We start from the raw sequence: 19,714 nt of genomic DNA on the forward strand, positions 1-19,714 counted from the left end.
CATTCGGGAAAATTCGCGATATCTTTTCATCCGAAATTCCTCAGTGCTTGCAAACAAAAGTCTTCAAACATTGCGTGTTGCCAGTGATGACCTCCGAGACTCTGCCGCTGACTGTGGGCCTTACAAGAAGGTTAACAGTCACACAGCGGGCGATGGAACGAGCTATGCTCAGAGTATCTCTACGTGATCGAATCACAAATGAGGAAATCCGCAGAAGAACCAAATTCACTGACATAGCTCAATGAGTCGCGAAGCTGAAGTGGCAATCGACGGGGCACATAGGCCATCGGCTGATATGAATTATAATTAACTTATTAACTACCTCATCGGTCCAATGATTAGCCTACGTAGATTGAGATCACAATTTCCTGGATACGAGTCTTTTCGTATCGGGTTATGAATTATTAGGCATTTCTTTCTTGTAAGAAATTCTTAGTATAAATAATGAATTTGGAAAGGTGGTGGGTTTACACGTAACTCGCTGTCATAATCATTAATATCTGATAATGATCGACACAAAATCAAATATTTGTGAAAATCAAACTAAGTCCACCAACTGGAGTACTCCCCCTCCCCTATTATTATAGGGGAGGGGTAGGGGTAGTCTTATTATGATAGCCTACTACTACAAGGCAGGTCTGGCCTTGTAGTAGTAGGCTATCATAATAAGACTGATAATGCTGTTTATAATAAAATTAAAAACAATCTAACATTTTGTTCTAACATTTGGGATCCATGCAGGGTGAAAGATGATGAAAATTTAATAATGAATGCAGGAACCATTAGGATTTTATGCTATGACAATTTTACATGTTTTATTTATAATGTAATTTATTATCATTATGGATAAAATATCTAAAAAATATTTTATTACTAATACTTACTTATTTATGTTATTCTTCAGTTTCTCTTGTAAAGTTATGACTGCCTTCAAGTGTTGAATCTAAAAAAATACAATGTGAATATTATATTATCATTTAAAAATTGTTTTCAGTTCCATTACAATTAGTAGTAGTAGGCACCTACCACTATCATGGTACCTATTTTTTTTATTCTTTACAAGTTAGCCCAACTACAATCTCACCTGATGGTAAGTGATGATGCAATCTACGATGAAGTTAATGACATACTCTTAACACGAGCTTTTTTGCAGTAATATTGACAGACCAAGTAGACAGTCTAGCTGATTGAAGTGGAAAGTCTATTCCGGTAATTTTTATTAACATCTAATAATGGTTTATAAAGAAATTAATTTATCACCATGGTGTTGGGTCCATAATCCATATCTTGTCTACTCTAAAGAGGTCTTCCTTTTAGCTGTAATGGACCTTTAAAATAGGCTGATAATAAATACCTGTTTATGCTTAACATTCTTCTGCTGTAACTTGATCACCCACTCCAGAGCTTGCCCGAGAGACACCGGTGTATCATTGTAATAGTTGAAATCCACTTGGTGCGACAGATAAGACGTAGCGTCCAGCAAACGGTTGAATTCGCGTTCCACCTGTATTTCATCATCGTCATCACCATTAGCATACAGTTTATTGTTACTGCTATGGATAAACTAAACTCACATGCCTATAGCGCTAACATGAGACAAAGAACAAAGGGGAATTCCCACCTGCCAATACAATGTCGGCCCAGGGAACCCAGGTATACCCCCATATAAAAGTATATGGAGATGATAACATGATGTATGAATAACGATCTGGTTTAATAATTGGCTTAATAAAAGTATGATTTAAAAAAAAACATATTTTTAACACACTTCTTGCTTAAAAAGTTCGCCAGTGTACCAAAGTGACGTTGAGTAACATTTGAAGCTAATAAAGTTTGTTGTACTTTTTTTCATTACTAACAAACCGATCATGATTCTTCAAGAAACGTCGTAAAGACCAGGCTGCATAGTCCACGATCTATTCTTGTCCCGTTGTGAACAAATTAAAGATGAATTAAAAATATTGTAAAACATTGTACCAAACTTTTTTTGAGCAAGTAATGATTTCATTATTAAAGTAGAATTATGAAGATTTTTGTATCTGTAGCAGTTATTATACAGTTGTTATCAATATAAATCACGACCACTTAGTTAGTGGTCGTGATTTATGCTACAGATAACAATTTTAAGTAGACATTGCATCTACCCAGTATTTACTTAAAATACAACAAAACTGACAGCTTGCAAAGTAAAGGTTTTCGCAACAAACTCACCATTTCATCTTTATGTTTAGGCACTTGATTCCCAGTCGCTTCATACAATGGACATTTCTGCTTTATTTTATGTAATTCCATATTCATCTGTACTGATAAAGTAGTGACTGGATTGCCTCCGAGACCTGTTACCACCATAGCTCCTGAAATTAGTATGGATTATTATACTAACTAGTAGTAAATATAAAAGTATATCAATTAAAGTCTTATATTTTATTTTATTTTTTTAGTTCTAATCATCTGCTTAGTTCCATATAACAATGGAAACTAAGCAGATGAAACTTTGGGGTTTTGTCAGTATTTTTTTAATATTTTGGAAAATTTACCTAAATCAGCAACATAAGGTTTTTTCCTGTATGTGACTACTCTACCACCAACTCTATCTCTACCTTCCAGTATGACAACCTCGCAACCAAATGACTGGAGTTGTCTGGCTGCTGCTAGCCCTGATACACCTGTAAAGATTTACCTACATACAATAAATTTTTGGAAGATCACATGAACAAAGTGACCTGAACACATAATAGTTCGTAAAAGATTAAGATTAAGTTATTGGACATTATCTTAGTATAACAATAACGTATTATAAGTTTAGGTTTAAGTTAAATTACTAATTAGTCACATAAGTAGAGTAGATCTTAATTTTATGAAGTACCAAATTGGTACTTTACAACAGAAAAAAAAAACTTCCTCAAATGCCTCAATAAAGAAGTTCTGGATTCAATTCCTGGCTCCCATAAAATCCCAGAGGATGCAGCTATTTTTACATTTAGACCAAACATGTTCCTTATTTTCTCAACAAATGAAACATAATAGTGCTTGTAGAGCATACAGTGCTGTCAGAGACTATTAACAGATAGTGAATAAATTTTATCATCTTAAAATGAATTATCTAAAATGTAGTTAGTTTATATGCAGTAGAAGTGTGTGTGAAAGGCATATTAACCAAATATCTCTATAACCTGTTTAAATATGTTAGATGCTTTGTAATAACTGCAACAAGAATTATTACGCATATTAGAACGTGTATATTCAAACCTTAAAAGCAGTAGGCAGGGTCACTCACTACTCACTGCACTAATAAGCTTTCATTTATCTACAGATACTAACCTGCTCCAATAATAATAACTTTGGGCCTCTGTTTCCCTTTGGGTGGATTTGGTATAGGGGTGACTCGTTCATATATGCCATAGTTGATAAAGCCATGCCTTTCTAGAAAACCGTGAGTCCTCAATATCAGTGCAGGGTCACCATTATAAGGGGGCTGAAAAACATTAAAAACATTCATTTAATAATAGATAGTATTTCTTTACAGTAATTCATACAACAGTGAACATCTTTTAGTGTTTCATGGAAAATCTGAATGGAAATGTCTATGCCTAAAGATGAAAATGAATCACTTCTCTTTTTCAGTAAACAATTTAATCAATTTATCTATTTTTTCACTGTTTTCTAATACTTGGAATAAAATTATAGTATGGAAAAAGTAAATAATTGGAAACAAAATTGAGAATGCTAAATTCTTATTGGAAAGAATCGGTGTTCTAAAATTTTAACTAATCAAAGTATTCAGGAAGTTGATTTTAAAACTGTTTTAAGACTTGTATTATAAACTAGCTGACGCCGCGCGGTTTCACCTGCGTGGTTTCCGTAGGAATACAGAGATAATATATAGCTTATAGTCTTCCTTGATAAATGGGCTATATAATACTAAATTTTTTTTTTAATCAGACCAGTAGTTCCTGAGATTAGCATTCAAACAAATTAGTATAGATTTGGTTTCTTACTTCCATTTTCTGTACGGCTGCATCTGAAGTAAGTTGTTTTTTAGGGTTTTCAAACCAAAGTTTCAAGATTCTGTTTCTTATTTGTACAAAAGCCTGGCTGGAGGGACCTTGTAAATCTGTGAAACACTCCGCCTCCAATGAAGACATTTTATCAAATGGCAATCTGGATTGAAATGCTGCTCCTTCCAAACTAAAAATTAATAAAATATATGACAAATATTTAAGTTTCTTATCAGTTTGACACTCTCATAATTTTATTAATTAATCTAGACTGAGATAATTTATGTCACAACTTTTTTTACAACATAGATTGCAGCATCATCACAAAGATAATTGCTGGTCAGTTTTATACTGTACCATATATTTGTACATTTGTCATTGGTACAACAAAAATAAGGAATGCCCTTCTGTGTATGATTCCTATTACTTATAGTTACATCTTCAAGGCATGAGTGAATACCACATTACTGCTTTCCATCAGACATGATTTTAGGTAAATGCCAATAAAAATATCCTAATAAAAATTCGTTCATAACACAGGTTAATGCAGAAAAGAAGAAAGTATCAAAATACTCGGATCTTGCTCACAAGATTACCGCCATGTGGAATGTTAAGTCAACTATTATTGTTCCGAGTTGTGAAAGTCAATGGTCTTATTGTGAAAAGCTTCAACCAACATCATAATAAGCTTTCACTTAGCTGTTGGATCAAGAGTCAGATACAGAAGGCAGTGATTCTTGAAACGGTGCGTATTGTAAAGAGGTTTCTCACTCTAGAGCCCTGTCCCGCAGAGCGAGGGTTTATTTTTTTTATAAATTGAAAAAATTAGTTCATAACATACCTATTTAACATTTCTTTATAGTTGATTTCCTCAATATCTTCACTTTTACTTTCTTCAATTATTATTGGTTTATCTTCCTTTTTAGAGTCCGTAGTCCGACTAGACGAAGACTCTCGACGCCCAGCGAGCGAGGTAGGACTTGGAGTAACCTTACTCTTCTCAGATTGATCAGACTCCGAATCATCTTGCTTTAATTTTTCTTCTAGCTCCCGGCTTTCGACCTGAAATCGATAAACATAACCTTAAGTCAAAATAAATAAATAAACAAGTATTAATTTATAGCTTATAATATCTTGAGAATGTGAACCTTCGTCCGCTTTCTACGACTCATTTTTTATGAATTACAGGTTCTTCTTCTTCTTTAAAAAATTAAAAGTTGTACACAAAAACAAACTAAAACACAGTTGACAGTTGACTTGACACTTTGACAGTGACAACTGAAAGGTGAAAAGGTCGGAGGTCCCAGCCCAGAATTAAAACAAACAATTTTTAATCAGCTTTGCCATTGCCCATTGTCTGAATTCCCATAAAAATAAGCAAAATTTCAGAAATTTGGAAAGCAATTTTTGCTGATTGTTTAAATTCACGTTAAAAAAAACGTAAACGTTGAAATAATATTTATGCAGTAAATATTTAAGCATAAGTTTAATTTATGCAGTTTTATATGTATGATACTCCTCGTGGACACAAGAATCAAGATAGTTTTGACGATCTGTATTTGGCGACTTTTATGTTTACAGAAATGATAAGATGCAATAATTAATTACGTACAATTATTATCAAACGGTTCCTTTTTATTTTGGATCGCAGCACTACACTATTTACAATAATAACGAAATTTTGAATCGAACAAAGGTTTTTAAGTTGTGTTCGTTTCTATCTTATGTAAGTATTTAAGATACCTTATTAAATATTTTGTTAATTGTAATTAATTGCAAAAAAAAATAACAAATTATAGGAGTAGAACGCAATCGTTTTTATTTAAAAAAATAGGATTTCCCAGAATAGTTGTGTTTTAACCCTTTTCCCTTTTCTATTATCAATAATAATCGAACGATTAATTTGAGTTTCACACTAAAAATAAAACATCCAAAGCATTATTTACCTGTCAATTCATATAAGTGTTAATGCAGTTGCAAAATTACGAATTTCCTATATTTTCCCGCTTGGCCAATCCGCGCTCTATGATGGAGTTGAAATTCTACCAAATTTGGGGAATTTGTCGCATACTGGCAACGCTGTAACAGACCCATAAAACTGTTTACGACGTAGACGGCAAAGGAAATAGACAATCACTGATCAATACTCCGTCACTCAGGTGTAAGTTGCAACCTTAGATACATAGACAAAGGTTGCAACGTTGTATCGTGATCAGTAGTACTCTCTGTCTCTGATTCACGTTGGAGCTGCTTGAAACTACTTGAAATGATAATGAATGTTTACGATCATAAAATCAATAATCGTATACTATAGTATTTCGATCAAACACACACACACAAAAATACTTAGCGCCCTATGGTGCTATTAATATTCTATGTCTTAATAGATTTAGGGGGCTAAAGATTCTGTTTCTCACCGATTGGTTTCACCTTAATAGTTGCACGAGTAACTTTACTAGCCAATGGGGTGAATTTGTCAAGTTGAAGTCAAAACAAAACATTACTGAGTTACCGCTAGATTATTAGCTGACGCACTACGGTTTCACCCACGTAGTTACCGTTCCCGTAACTATGACACTCACAAATAATGTGGCTTGCTAACCGACTTTCACTACGACTAACCGGCAAATTTCATGCCTGTCCCACAGCAACTCTATCATTTTCTGGGATTGAAGTAGGTACCCAATCTAAAAAATATTTCAATATGGCAGAAGCCTGAAACTCATTCCGTGTGAAATTCTGTTTTTCACAAATTCCATGGAAACTAAGATTTTCCGAGATGAAAGTATTAATCCAGAGTAAAATCTATTTTCAATCCGAATTTCAGCCAAATATTATGTTTAATAGCGAAAAAGAGGAACAAAACTTCACACAAAATTTCGCCTTTGTATAAAACTAGCGGACACCCGCGACATCGTCCACGTGGTAATCGATGTAAACATTCAACCCCTATTGCACCCCCTTCTATATATATTTTCGCATTTTTCATATAATAAATAGTTCATTTGAATTCATTCAGTAGTTTCAGCGTCATGTCCAATCAACAAAAATATGGTTACCTACGGTACGGTTAAAAATAAAAATGAAATATTTTTAGCTTCAATATGGATTATACATGTAGGTATAATGCTCTCTTAAATTTTCAAAATATCTTCAAAGATCGTAATGTGACCTGTTACAGTTTTTTTAACCGACTTCCAAAAAGGAGGAGGTTCTACGTTCGGCTGTATGTATGTTTTTTTTTTTTTTTTTTTTTTTTTTTTATGTATGTCCAGCGACAATTCCGTCAATTATGGACCGATTTTAAAAATTCTTTTTTTGTTTTGAAGGGTTTACTTCCAGGGTGGTCCCATTTTTTTCATGTCAGGATCTGATGATGGCATCCTGGAGAAATTGAGGGGAACTTTCGAAAGTTGTAGAGACGGCTAGTGCGTTTGTTAGTGTTTCCATAAGTTATTTTAACCCACATAAACTTTATGAAGGTTTGGAGTTGGTCTGATGATGGAGCCGAAACACAGACGATGGAACTCGTCAAGGATTTACAGCAGTCACCTTTTGTTTGGGCTTAATTAATTTGTATTCATGAGTACTTTCCACCTATACGGGTTGTGACTGTATTAAGGGTCTGGTGATGAAGACGAGGGACAGTGAAGAGAACTCCTCGACGGTTCACAGTAGCTACCTTGTGTTTGGACTTGATAAATTTGTATTGATGAGAACTTTCCACCTAGATGGATTGTGACTGTATTAAAGGTCTGGTGATGAAGACGAGGGACAGTGAAGAGAACTCCTCGACGATTCACAGTAGCTACCTTGTGTTTGGACTTGATAAATTTGTATTGATGAGAACTTTCCACCTAGATGGATTGTGACTGTATTAAGGGTCTGATGATGAAGACGAGGGACAGTGAAGAGAACTCCTCGACGGTTCACAGTAGCTACCTTGTGTTTGGACTTGATAAATTTGTATTAATGAGAACTTTCCACCTAGATGGATTGTGACTGTATTAAGGGTCTGGTGATGAAGACGAAGCACAGTGAAGAGAACTGCTCGACGGTTCACAGTAGCTACCTTGTGTTTGGACTTGATAATTTTGTATTGATAAGAACTTTCCACTTAGATAGGTTGTGACTGTACACACGCAGTAGGTATGCTAACACTAAAAATAAAAAAATAAAAATTTTAATAAAAAAAATTCAACCGACTTCCAACTCAAAAAATAACTAACTAAAAAGCAAAAAATAACATCCTGCCTATGTGCTACCTTTTGATCAGTTTGAAGGCGGTGCCAAGTCAGTGTCGTGTTTTAATTAAAGCTGTTTCTGAAAGAACCACAGAAATTTTGTAGTTTAAACGTGTTAAATTAAAACATCACTGGCTTGGCACCGCCTTCAAACTGATCAAAAGGTAGCACATAGGTAGGATGTTATTTTTTGCTTTTTAGTTAGTTATTTTTTGAGTTGGAAGTCGGTTGAATTTTTTTTATTAAAATTTTTTATAAGTATATAGATAGAATAGATAGATAGCCGTAGCCAATGGATATGACCTCCACCTCCGATTCCAGAGTATGTGAGTTCGAATCCGGTCTGGTACATGCACCTCCAACGTTTCAGTTGTGTGCATTTTAAGAAATTAATTATAACGTGTCGGTTATTTTCACAATTAAACGGTGAAGGAAAAACATCGTGAGGAAACCTGCATAACATAGAGAATTTTCTTAATTTCCTGCGTGTGTGAAGTCTGCCAATCCGCATTGAGCCAGCGTGGTGGACTATTTATTAGCTTAACCCTCATTCTGAGAGAAGAATCGAGCTCAGCAGTGAGCCGAATATGGGTTAATAATGATGATGATATAGATTGATAGATTAGCGTGATTATTCAAAAGGTAGATATTTAAATTAATAATAATAATACTTAGTTTTTGGTCAAGGCTTTTTATTGTTAACACAAAATCAATAATTATACATTTACAGCTCAGTCAACATTTTCAATTCTACGAGTAGTTCCTGCTCTTTAAGTGTATTATGGTCAGCACAGACCGATCATCAAATGTGACTTTACGAGAACTTTTACCACGGAGTATCGAAATAGTATGCATGATAGATAAAATCGAAACAAATTCTACTTTACACACTATTTTCGATGGCATTCAATATGAGTAGTAACATAGTTCGTAGAAACAATGCTCGATAGTTTGACGCTCGGTGCTGTAACTAATATAACACTATTAACAGTTAGGTAACAATATTTATAAATTTTTCCTAAATTGGCTCTGAAGCAATTCATCTTCTGCATATCCAGCCATTTCTTGAGGGATAATTGAATTCTCTTCAATCATACTACACGGCCTACACATGCATTCTAATGGCGCTTTGGTAGATACCTGCAAAGAGCGAAAAAATATAAATAAAATCTCGTCACTACATTACAATCATAGTCTTACTATGTGCGTTACGAAAAATCTCGTGAAGAGTAAAAGATAAAGTCGACCAATATCGGCCGAACCAGAAATCGCTCTCTCTTTCGCTGCATTGGAGCGATAGAGAATTAGAGAGATTATGTAGAATGATATTTCCTGTTCTTCGGATGTCATTATATGTATATCTTCACGAGTACTATGACGTGACTTTGTACGCAACTTAGATCTACTATACGCATTTTTACACTTGCTTACATGCTATACTTATGAATAAGTAGAAGATTCGTATTTACACCATTTTTTTTTTTTTTTATTCTTTACAAGTTAGCCCTTGACTACAATCACACCTGATGGTAAGTGATGATGCAGTCTAAGATGGAAGCGGGCTAACATGTTAGGAGGAGGATGATTATCCACACCCCTTTCGGTTTCTACACGACATCGTACCGGAACGCTAAATCGCTTGGCGGTACGTCTTTGTCGGTAGGGTGGTAACTAGCCACGGCCGAAGCCTCCCACCAGCCAGACCTGGACAAATTAAGAAAATCTCAATCGGCCCAGCCGGGGATCGAACCCAGGACCTCCGTCTTGTAAATCCACCGCGCATACCACTGCGCCACGGAGGCCGTCAAATCTATATAAATCTATATCCAAACCGGACTTTCCTAAATAAATTGACTGATTTATTTGAACCTCGACTTGAATTTTAACTTAAATACTTTTACTTTGGTCTTATATATTCATAAATTTAAAAAACTTACCCGTCGAAATCTCTTTTCTTCGCTTTTCGCTTTAGGGCAGAAGAGAACAACGTTTGCTTCGCGTTCACCCGATTCTTGACAACAGTTGCATGATCTCTCCATTTGCCAAATTTTGCTACCAGAAACCTTAAAAAACCATTTTGTTTTAGTAATATGAACATAAGTATAGCATATTAACAGAAGCGTTGGTATCTTATTTGCGAAGGGGGCAATAGCCTAGCAATTTTAAATAATATTTGATCAAAAATCAAAATTGATTTGTTTCAAGTAGTCTTACGAGTAGCTTACAAGCACTCTTGATACGAATAATATTGACTATATTTTCGGGAAGTTGAGGGTGTAAGACCACATGCAGAGTAGAGCACGTTAGGCTGTCGTTCCGTATCATGATCATTCAACATTATAAAACAGTGGTCATAAATGAGTTTAACATTATCATCCTAGGCCAACCAATCCGCATTGAAGCAACGTGGTGGGTGTAAGCTCTATAAAAATAAGGGAGGCTTGGAACCGTAGTGGGCCGATAAAATAGGCTGATTATGATGAAATACTAAATTGACCTGAGGTTGGAGTCGAACCCAGAACCTCTGTATTGAATACACAGCGTTAACAACTGTGCCAAAGGGGTAATTAGAAGGGATTTATTTCTAATAATAAAAAGGGTATGGTGATGATATTGTAGCGGATTTATACTAAAAATCATTACCTGTACGTAACTGGTACATTTTCCTATGCACGCGTACGATGGGATCGGCTTTGGAACACATCCTGGATGCTGAAGAACGTGGATCACCGGCGTCATCTGACATTCATGACCTTCAAATAAGTATAAAGAGTATAAAAGACTAATAAAGAAAAAAAATTACAAAAGTTCAGACGAAATTTATTTGGGTAAGGATACCTTTAGAGCAGTGATAGCCCAGAAAGATATGACCTCTGCCTCCGATTCCGGAGGGTGTAGGTTCGAATCCGGTCCGGGGCATGCACCTCCAACTTTTCAGTTGTGTGCATTTTAAGAAATTAAATATCACACAAACGGTTAGGAAACCTGTATACCAGAGAATTTTCTTAATTCTCTGCACGTGTGAAGTCACATTCCGCATTTGATTCCGCATTGAGCCAGCGTGGTGGACTATTGGCCTAACCCCTCTCATTCTGAGAGGAGACTCCAGCTCAGCAGTAAGCCGCACATGGGTGGATAATGATGATGATGATGAAGGATACCTTTACAACAACTTAAAACTTCATTATTTTATATTTTCACTCATTATTATTATGCTGTAAATTCGTATCAGATTTATACCTGGAGGCAGATTTACTTCTTGTCCATTAACAGGTGTATCTTGAAGATGACAAGCAAAGAGATACACTAAGCTCAAACACAGAATATTCAAACTAAACATGGTTGGTATGTCTATACAACTATTTCAGATGTTGTTGCCTAATCAAGGGATGCAACTCCTTTGGAGTATTAGCTAGAAAAGCTCAGCTTATATAGGATCGCAGTACGTCGTGATATATAAATATTATTAACACTTATTAATGTGCTACATTGAAATCATTTTAGCAAACGTACCTCCTGAAGAAATACATGGAGTTCAAGCAGTGCTGACACGACGCACTTAATGGACTTTTCATCGATCTTTCGCCAGCTCAACTGTTTCGCTCGTTAAAGAATGCAGTTAATACAGCTTTGGATAATGCAAATCTACGACTAGGTAAGTACTTATTAAAGTAGAGTAAGAAAAAATCAATTATATTTATTTGTTTTGTTGCGGTGCATGCATCTCTTCCATGCCTAGATGTCCTATGGTAGAACGGTGAAAAAGAAACGAAATCGAACAGTTCTCGATTTCTGACTATTTGATATAAATTTGTCGGTGTGAGTGAGTCATAAGATCGATCGGCTCGTGTCGTCATGAGCCGGTATGAAGTGTTCAGTGAGTTAGGTGGGGAGTAGTGAGAGACCGGTCAGTTGACGATCTCTGAGAAAGCGAGACGCGGTAGGTCTCATGTTAATTCAGTTGAGCACTGGTTGAGCACAGGTTGGGTCGAGCCGGTTCAGTAGTGAGTGAGTGAATTGAGTCAGTGAGTGAGTTATCGCCCGGTTGGTATTGCATTGTTAGATACTTGGCTGGGGTGCAACTGGAGCGTATAAGGGGAGTGCTAGTTAACTGTCAAGGACGTCTTTACCCCTACTGCCATCAGTCGCAAGTCCGAGATCCGCTCGTGTTTGACTCCCTGCCATACGATAGGTTTCCTGGTTTCTCTGATTGTATCAGCGGTATCCTTGATCAATATTATAGTTAGAGGGTATAACTGTAGTACCTACTAAGTCTAGTGATCATTCCGATAGTGATTGATAGTGTTACTTTGTGTATTTTGCTATCCCTGACGTAAAGCGTGAAACCTAGTCGAGATATACCACAATATCCCGATATTTAATATTAACCGATGTCAGTGCGTGGGATTCAATATCTCTTCTCCTCCTTCCGCCGAAATCCGCCCGTGTGATTTAGTCGTCCTCCGTCAAATTTAGGTTTTACGCGTTCCAGAGTAGGAATCTTCTTATCTTTCTTTTCTTTATCGGTCTGTATAACAAGATTGTTATAGGTACATAATATAGACGCACAACAGAATCCTAATACAGTTCAGGTAATGGTTCCTAATGAGGTAGGTAGGTACAGGATAAATATAAATAAATAAATATACTTAAACAATACACATCACTATCTAGACCCAAAGTAAGCATACAGAGTAGCTTGCGTTATGGGTGCTAAGATAGTTGATATTTTAATATAATAATAATAATAATAAAGCCTTTTATTTTCTCTTCTTCACAAAATTTTACAATTCATTTAACTTAAAGTCACAATTTTTAAAACAACACATTACATAATTATTCCGTTAGATAATCATAATCCATGCATTTTCATAATCATAAAGAATATTGAATTAATTAATTACAATTTTAAAACAATAAATCTAAAATTACACATGTTTCCTATTCTTATTCCGTGCATATACCTAGTCATTTAACATAATTATAATCTGATCTAATCATTTATTCTAATGCATACATTTTTTATCTAAAATATATAATTTATTCAATACATTTAGTCATTTAACATACTAAGGTTCGAGTTCACCGACATTCGTTTAAACATAATCAACCGTTTAAATAAGTTAAACGCCGTTAAGTCCAAATTTCCTGTTCACCACAGCTCATATGCCGGTTAAGGACGTAAATCGGGCGTTTATCTCAACCGAGCGTGGATACCCCGGTTAAGACGTCTTTGACAGACATAAGTGCAGGTTATGTTTTTGTAACGCTTGCAAGTTTCGCGAAGATTACTTTCTCAACTACCAAAATGCAAAGGACCCGTAAAATTATAAAAGAGTTTATTTTTCATTTCAGAAATAATTCATTTTCTTTCATAAATAAATCACTTCTTAGCTTTGAGGTTTTATGCCACTGGATGCAGGCAGCTTCGTTTTCGAAACAAAAAAATATAACAAAATGACAAACATTTGTCAATTTGACATGGTACATAATAAATCGGTGTTGCCAATACGTATTTTTCTAAATCCCTACAAATCGAAGCAGAAACTCCCCAAATTGTGGAAAGAACATACCGCAATTTCCCATAAAATCCCCGCCATTTGGGGAATTCCTCGCAAGTTGGCAATGCTGTTATAGATAATAAATAAATTGTTCATAAATCGTTCACTCGTAGTTCTCCATCGCTCGGTTTACAAACCAGAGTCAAAAAGCGTCTGGTGAACAGGGAAAAACGCTCCTTGTTCAAACTATGTTTAATATTTGACGGGCCGGTTCTGCAAACGCCGTTTATATGAAACTCGGTGAACTCGGGTCTTTATCATAATCACACATAGTCATTTAAGTCAAAAAATATATTTAATACCATTATGAGTAAATTTTCATTTTGTCTTTATGTTTTTTTTTTTTTTTTAGCAATTTAATTTATTATTATTAGATTATGTCATATTATTGTATTTTTTTTTTCTTTCTTATTCTTTAATTTCCAAAATTATGTTAGGTTGAAGATGAGAACCCTCTCGGGTGTAGGCCTCCTCCAAAACAGACCATTTTTTTCTATCTTTTGCAGACTCTTGCCAGTCTTTACCAGCGATGGCTGCTATATCATCAGCCCATCTAGACACCGGTCTGCCGCTTCTCCTCTTGCCCTGCGGCCCTTTCCATGTAGTAACCTTATGAGTCCATCTGTTATCTTGTTGTCTAGCCACATGTCCAGCCCACTTCCATTTTAATGATTGTGCTTGTTTAAGAAAATCGAGCGTTTTCGTTTCAGCTCTTATGTCTGATGCTTTGATTTTTTGACATTTTTTAATGCATAAGAGGCTGCGTTCCATTGCTCGTTGGCACACTATTATTTTAGTTTTTACACTTTTTGTGAAAATCCATGTTTGTGCACCGTATGTTAGGCATGGGAGAACGCAGGAGTCCATTGCTGTCTTTTTGAGGCTTACTGGCAGTTGGCTTTTAAAAATTTCTTTCAGCGACCAGTATCTGTTCCAAGCAATTGTTATTCTCCTGTTTACCTCCTCTACATTAGAGTATGGGTTAAAAGATATCTGCTTCCCAAGGTAAACATACTTCTCTACATAATCTAAGATTTTATTGTCAATATATATGGGAAGGGTGTGAGCGTTTGTCATTAGTTTTGTTTTCTCTTCATTTATATCCAGCCCAACATTTTGACTAGCCTTATGTAGAGTTTCTAACATGTATTGCATATCTCTTCTAGTTTCTGCAAAGAGTATCAGATCATCCGCGAATCTTAAATGTGTTAGGAGGGAACCATTGATTTTTATGCCCTTATTTTTCCAATTAAGATTTTCAAATATTGATTCGAGTACTGCAATGAAAATTTTGGGAGAGAGTGGGTCTCCCTGTTTTGTGCCTCTGTTTATATAGATTGGTGGTCCAACGCTCTCCATCTTTACTCTGCTTTTACTTTTGTTGTATATATATTTAATTATATTGATATAGTTTTCATTTATTTTGCTGTCTTTTAGAGCTTTCCATATACTGTCATGGTAAATAGTGTCAAAAGCTTTTTTGTAGTCTATAAATGCCACATAGAGTGGCACTCTGTTCTCTTTATATTTTTCAAGTATTTGCTCTACCGTATGAATGTGATCCATGGTGGAAAACCCTTTACGGAAACCAGCTTGTTCTTTTGGTTGTTTGGAATCTATTTGGGTGGTAATTTGGTTAAGGAGACAAGTCGAAAAGAGTTTATATAAACAGCACATCAAACTTATTGGGCGGTAATTCCTGATATCTTTCGGATCTCCTTTTTTGTATAAAAGAGTGATATGTGACTCTACCCATTGATAGGGAACGGTTTCCTCTTTTCTTATTAAATTAAAAAGGTTATGTAGAGGGCCTAATAAAAGATCAGCAGCATATTTAATCGCTTCGTTTGGAATGTTGTCTGGACCTGTACTCTTTTCGTTTTTCATACGTTTGATTGCGTTCATTATCTGAAGCTCATTCCACTCTTCACTCACTAGTTTATCAAACTCATATTGGTCAGTTTTTACATAGGAAGTGATTGTTCCGGACTTATTACTATAGAGATCTTTATAGAACTGAGACGCTGTCTCTAAAATAGCTCTTCTGCTGTTTTGGATCTTGTTTTTGTCTTGCAAACAAGGCACCCATGTTTTACTGAATGTGAGCTCTTTATTTGCCTGTTTCACACTACGTCTTTCTTTAAGATTTTTTTCGATTACTGAGTATCGGTAACTTTTGTAATCTTCTTTGATTTTGTTATTTATTATTCTATATATTTTTGAGAGCTCTTTTTTTATTTCTGGAGTTTTTGGGTGGGCAGTTTGGAGTTCCAGACGTCTTTCAATTAAGCGTTTTGTCTCTACAGTTATGATATTTTCATTTAGTGTTCCTTTTCCATGGGACTTGGACTTTTTTTGGCTTGAGTTTGTTATGCCATGTTTTATGTACTTCTCTATTTTATCGTAGTAACTTTGAACAGTGTCTTCGTTTTCTAATTTTAGGTCGATAATGTGCTCTATGAGACAATTTCTGTATGCTTTTATCTCATGGTCTTGTTTCAGAATCTTTTTATTGCAGCAAAATTGAACTCTGCTTTTCTTTTCTGTCTTGAGTAAAACTTTTACCCGTACAAGTCTATGATCAGAAGGAAAGGCTACCCTGTTTAAGATTTCAACGTCGAAGATTATTTTAGGTGTATTTGTTAAGATAAAATCAATTTCGTTCTTGGTTTTACCATCCGGTGAGCACCAAGTCCATCTTGAGTTAGATCTCATTTGGAAGAACGAATTCATTATTGATATATTATGTTCCTGTGCATAGCTTATCAACAGCTCTCCCCTTTCATTCCGTTCTCCTTGGCCATATTTACCTAATATTCGACTTTCTAGCTTTCTTGGTATTCCGATCTTTGAGTTAAAGTCTCCCATTATAATGTATTGCTTTCCAGCTTCATTTTGGGCTTTTGTTAGGGTGTTATAGAAACTTTCCACTTCTAGATCATTTGCGTCGGCTGTAGGTGCATATGTTTGTATAAGAGAAAGTGTTTTATTGTAGAGTATTAATTGAAGCATTGCCACTCTATCGGAAAATCCAACAAAGCTATGTATATTAGGTTTATACTTCTTTTTTATTAGAAAACCCACGCCGTGTAAGCCTTTAATTTCACCTGAGTAACATAATATGTGTTTATCATATTCCTCTATGTTGCAACCTTGCCTTCTGGTTTCTGAAAGTCCGATGATGTCGAATTTAATTTGATCTGTAGCGTTTAATAATTCTAATAACTTTTCTGTGGTTGATAGAGTCCTTACATTGTATGTACAGATGTATAGATAGTCATTTGTTTTGAGTTTTGGAGGGTTTTGGTCTGTCTCTCCCGCGGTGACCAACCGTGGTGGGAGGGTTAGAGAGTTCTCTATGCTTGATTGCTATTTTTTCTGAGTATACTTTGAATGAGAGGGGTTGACGTTACTGGATTCTTTAGTTCTCAAATATTCATGTAGAGATACCCTATTCTTTTTTGCTGACACGAAAGTTTTATTTTCTTTATCTTTTGAAGGTGGTGACTGAGAGAGATTTCTTTTTCGGTTTGCGCTAGTGCTTCTTTGTGTGTGTTTCGAGTTTTCCTTGTCCAACACGATGAGTTTATCATATTTTATGATAGCCCTGTTACCATTTTGTTTTTCCTTTTCTAATTCTTTTTGCAAAAGTTTTCTTTTTTCCAGTACCTTAGGGGGGAAATCTTCTTTTAGATAATAATCCGTGTTGTGCAAGTTATTTTTGTTTTTTATTATAAGAATTTTTTTTCCGAGAGTTGTCAGAGTAACTATTATTGGGCGAACTTTACCTTCAACCCATTTTCCCTTTCGGAACACACTTTCTATTTCGTTCATCTCGCAATTTACCTTTATTGTGTTATTAATAATTTTTAAAATATTTTCTTCTAGCATTGTATAGCTTTTTTCGGTTTCCAATACTCCGAAAAACACAATATTCCGTTTTCTGATGTGTTTCTCTATATGATCTAGGCGTTGTTCTTGTATTTCTACTTTTTGTAATATCTCCGTGTGCTCTGCTTCTAATTTTTGAAATTTTTGGTTAATATTGGTGTTTATGTCTTCACCAAGCTGTTTAATTTCCCTTTTTTGTTCGTCCAGGTCATTTTGAATTTTTAATAACATAATTTTTAGCTCTTCCATATTTTAATAGTAATTATTCTATAGGTATAGTGTTTTATGTGATTTTCTACTAATCAACTACAGATGGCAGCACTGGTTTTTTTCTTTTGGGTTATGAATTAATTTTTTCGTTTGACACCTCTTTCCAGATGTTGGCGCTGTTGTTGTAGTATCAAGTAAAAATTAGTTTTTTACCAGTTGACCATAGATGGCGCTGTTTCTTTGATTACTTCTTGAAATATCAAAGTTCAAAGTTCCAACCAAAGCAGACAACTATAATTCCTTCGAGCTGTTTCCACTCGTTACAAGGTGGCGCTGCAATTTCAATTAGAGATAAATTGTGGTTCTGTTCCTGAGAATTGATTGATCTTCCTTCAACAATTCTGCCCGACAACAGATGGCGCTAATCGTTGAAGTGATGATTGTGCTAGATTTCAATGTCAACAGTGCAATGACCTTGGAAGCGATTTGTGAACTATGATGATGTAAGCGTAATTGAAACTTCACTTCACTGTGTACAGTTCGAAATTTTGACTAATTTCTATTCACAGTTTTGGTTATTGTTATTATCACAGTACTTAGAACTTGTGTATGTTTATCACTGGATGTTTTCTTTGTTATATTTGCACATAATTAGTTCGTTAAGTTGTCGCGGTTGCAAGTTTGATTTTTCACTGTTTTACGACACTGTTTTGGCTACCAACACTTTTATCGATCCACTGTAGTACACTAACTGTATTTTGAATAAAACATTTTGAAATTGAGACGTATAACTATTTTTTAAACAATTATTTGTCGAGACACTGTGTTTACGTGGCGACGGTCGCGCCCTCTCCCTGATATTTTAATATTAATATACAATTGTATACTACATATAAATACTTATATAATGTATAAATACACACAGACACTGGAAAACACTCATGCTCATCACACAAATATTTTCCAGTTGTGGGAATTGAACCCACGGCCGTGGACGCAGAAAGCAGGGTCACTATCCACTGCGTCACGCGGCGGATCTTAGGTCTTTTAGAAAAAAATTTTTAGAAGACGCAGTAGGATTCATTTGCAAACAAAACTTTCAAGGTCTTCGAAGGTCCTATGTCTAATAGGATCTCTGAATTACCACACACCACCAATGACCCAATTTCTGGCTGAAAAATTTTAATGAGAATTTTTTGGAAGAAAGAATTAATATATCATAGCCCGACCCAACACCTAGTGATTGTTAAGTGATTGTGAATTGGGGACTGCGTACGAATTTTGAACAAATGACTTATCTAAAGGGATCCATAGATTGAAAAAAAGTTGTACCTACTAAATCCCTCATCAAGTCATCATATATTTCAAAAACCTATCTAACGGTAACGATACCCCACACCATAGATAATACACCCCCACTCTATGAGATAAACGACTAACGAGTAAACAAAAATTTATCCCATGCACGTAGTAGTCCGGGTTCCGTAGAACATTTTGTACAACTGATTATTATTTGGCGGCCTCCGTGGTGCGGTGTGTGCCACGTGCGCGGTGGATTTACAAGACGAAGGTCCTGGGTTCGATCCCCGGCTGGGCCGCTTGAGATTTTCTTAATTGGTCTAGGTCTGGCTGGTGGGAGGCTTCCGCCGTGGCTAGTTACCACCCTACCGGCAAAGACGTACCGCCAAGCGAATTATCGTTCCGGTACGATACCGTGTAGAAACCGAAAGGGGTGTGGATTTTCATCCTCCTCCTAACAAGTTAGCCCGCTTCCATCTTAGATTGCATCATCACTTACCATCAGGTGAGA

General features: G+C 35.6%; 2 protein-coding genes across 2 annotated transcripts in view; both read right to left on the bottom strand.

Annotated features, from left to right (window-relative positions):
* Window positions 1-5,296, bottom strand: part of LOC112057943 (lysine-specific histone demethylase 1A) — a 421,521-nt gene extending 416,225 nt beyond the window's left edge. Inside the window, exons 1-8 of the mRNA XM_024098561.2 lie at window positions 5,147-5,296; window positions 4,840-5,060; window positions 3,999-4,188; window positions 3,322-3,475; window positions 2,538-2,666; window positions 2,212-2,354; window positions 1,355-1,504; window positions 885-943 (exon numbers count right to left, since the gene is read on the bottom strand). Coding sequence (XP_023954329.1) covers window positions 885-943; window positions 1,355-1,504; window positions 2,212-2,354; window positions 2,538-2,666; window positions 3,322-3,475; window positions 3,999-4,188; window positions 4,840-5,060; window positions 5,147-5,170 — 1,070 coding nt within the window. The 5' untranslated portion in view covers window positions 5,171-5,296. The remainder of the gene's footprint in view (window positions 1-884; window positions 944-1,354; window positions 1,505-2,211; window positions 2,355-2,537; window positions 2,667-3,321; window positions 3,476-3,998; window positions 4,189-4,839; window positions 5,061-5,146) is intronic.
* Window positions 5,297-8,928: 3,632 nt separating this feature from the next.
* LOC112057945 (bursicon) lies at window positions 8,929-11,625 on the bottom strand. Its single transcript, XM_024098563.2, has 4 exons — window positions 11,483-11,625; window positions 10,886-10,995; window positions 10,180-10,305; window positions 8,929-9,382 (listed from the first exon to the last, which is right to left on the bottom strand). Exons 1-4 carry the CDS (start codon window positions 11,580-11,582, stop codon window positions 9,248-9,250), a joined length of 471 nt encoding a protein of 156 aa, XP_023954331.1. The 5' UTR covers window positions 11,583-11,625; the 3' UTR covers window positions 8,929-9,247.
* Window positions 11,626-19,714: the final 8,089 nt, after the last annotated feature.

The sequence above is a fragment of the Bicyclus anynana genome, chromosome 13 (genome assembly GCF_947172395.1).
Source record: "Bicyclus anynana chromosome 13, ilBicAnyn1.1, whole genome shotgun sequence".
In the NCBI taxonomy this organism is placed as follows: Eukaryota; Metazoa; Arthropoda; class Insecta; order Lepidoptera; family Nymphalidae; genus Bicyclus; species Bicyclus anynana.

Bases quoted from the DNA above. Each gene is read 5' to 3' on its own strand.
- LOC112057945 (XM_024098563.2), bottom strand. From the start codon at position 11,582: ATGTTTAGTTTGAATATTCTGTGTTTGAGCTTAGTGTATCTCTTTGCT. The intron at 10,996-11,482 runs GTATAAATCTGA...ACTTATTTGAAG, and splicing joins AGAAGTAAATCTGCCTCCAG to GTCATGAATGTCAGATGACG. The intron at 10,306-10,885 runs GTAATGATTTTT...TGGTTTTTTAAG, and splicing joins AATGTACCAGTTACGTACAG to GTTTCTGGTAGCAAAATTTG.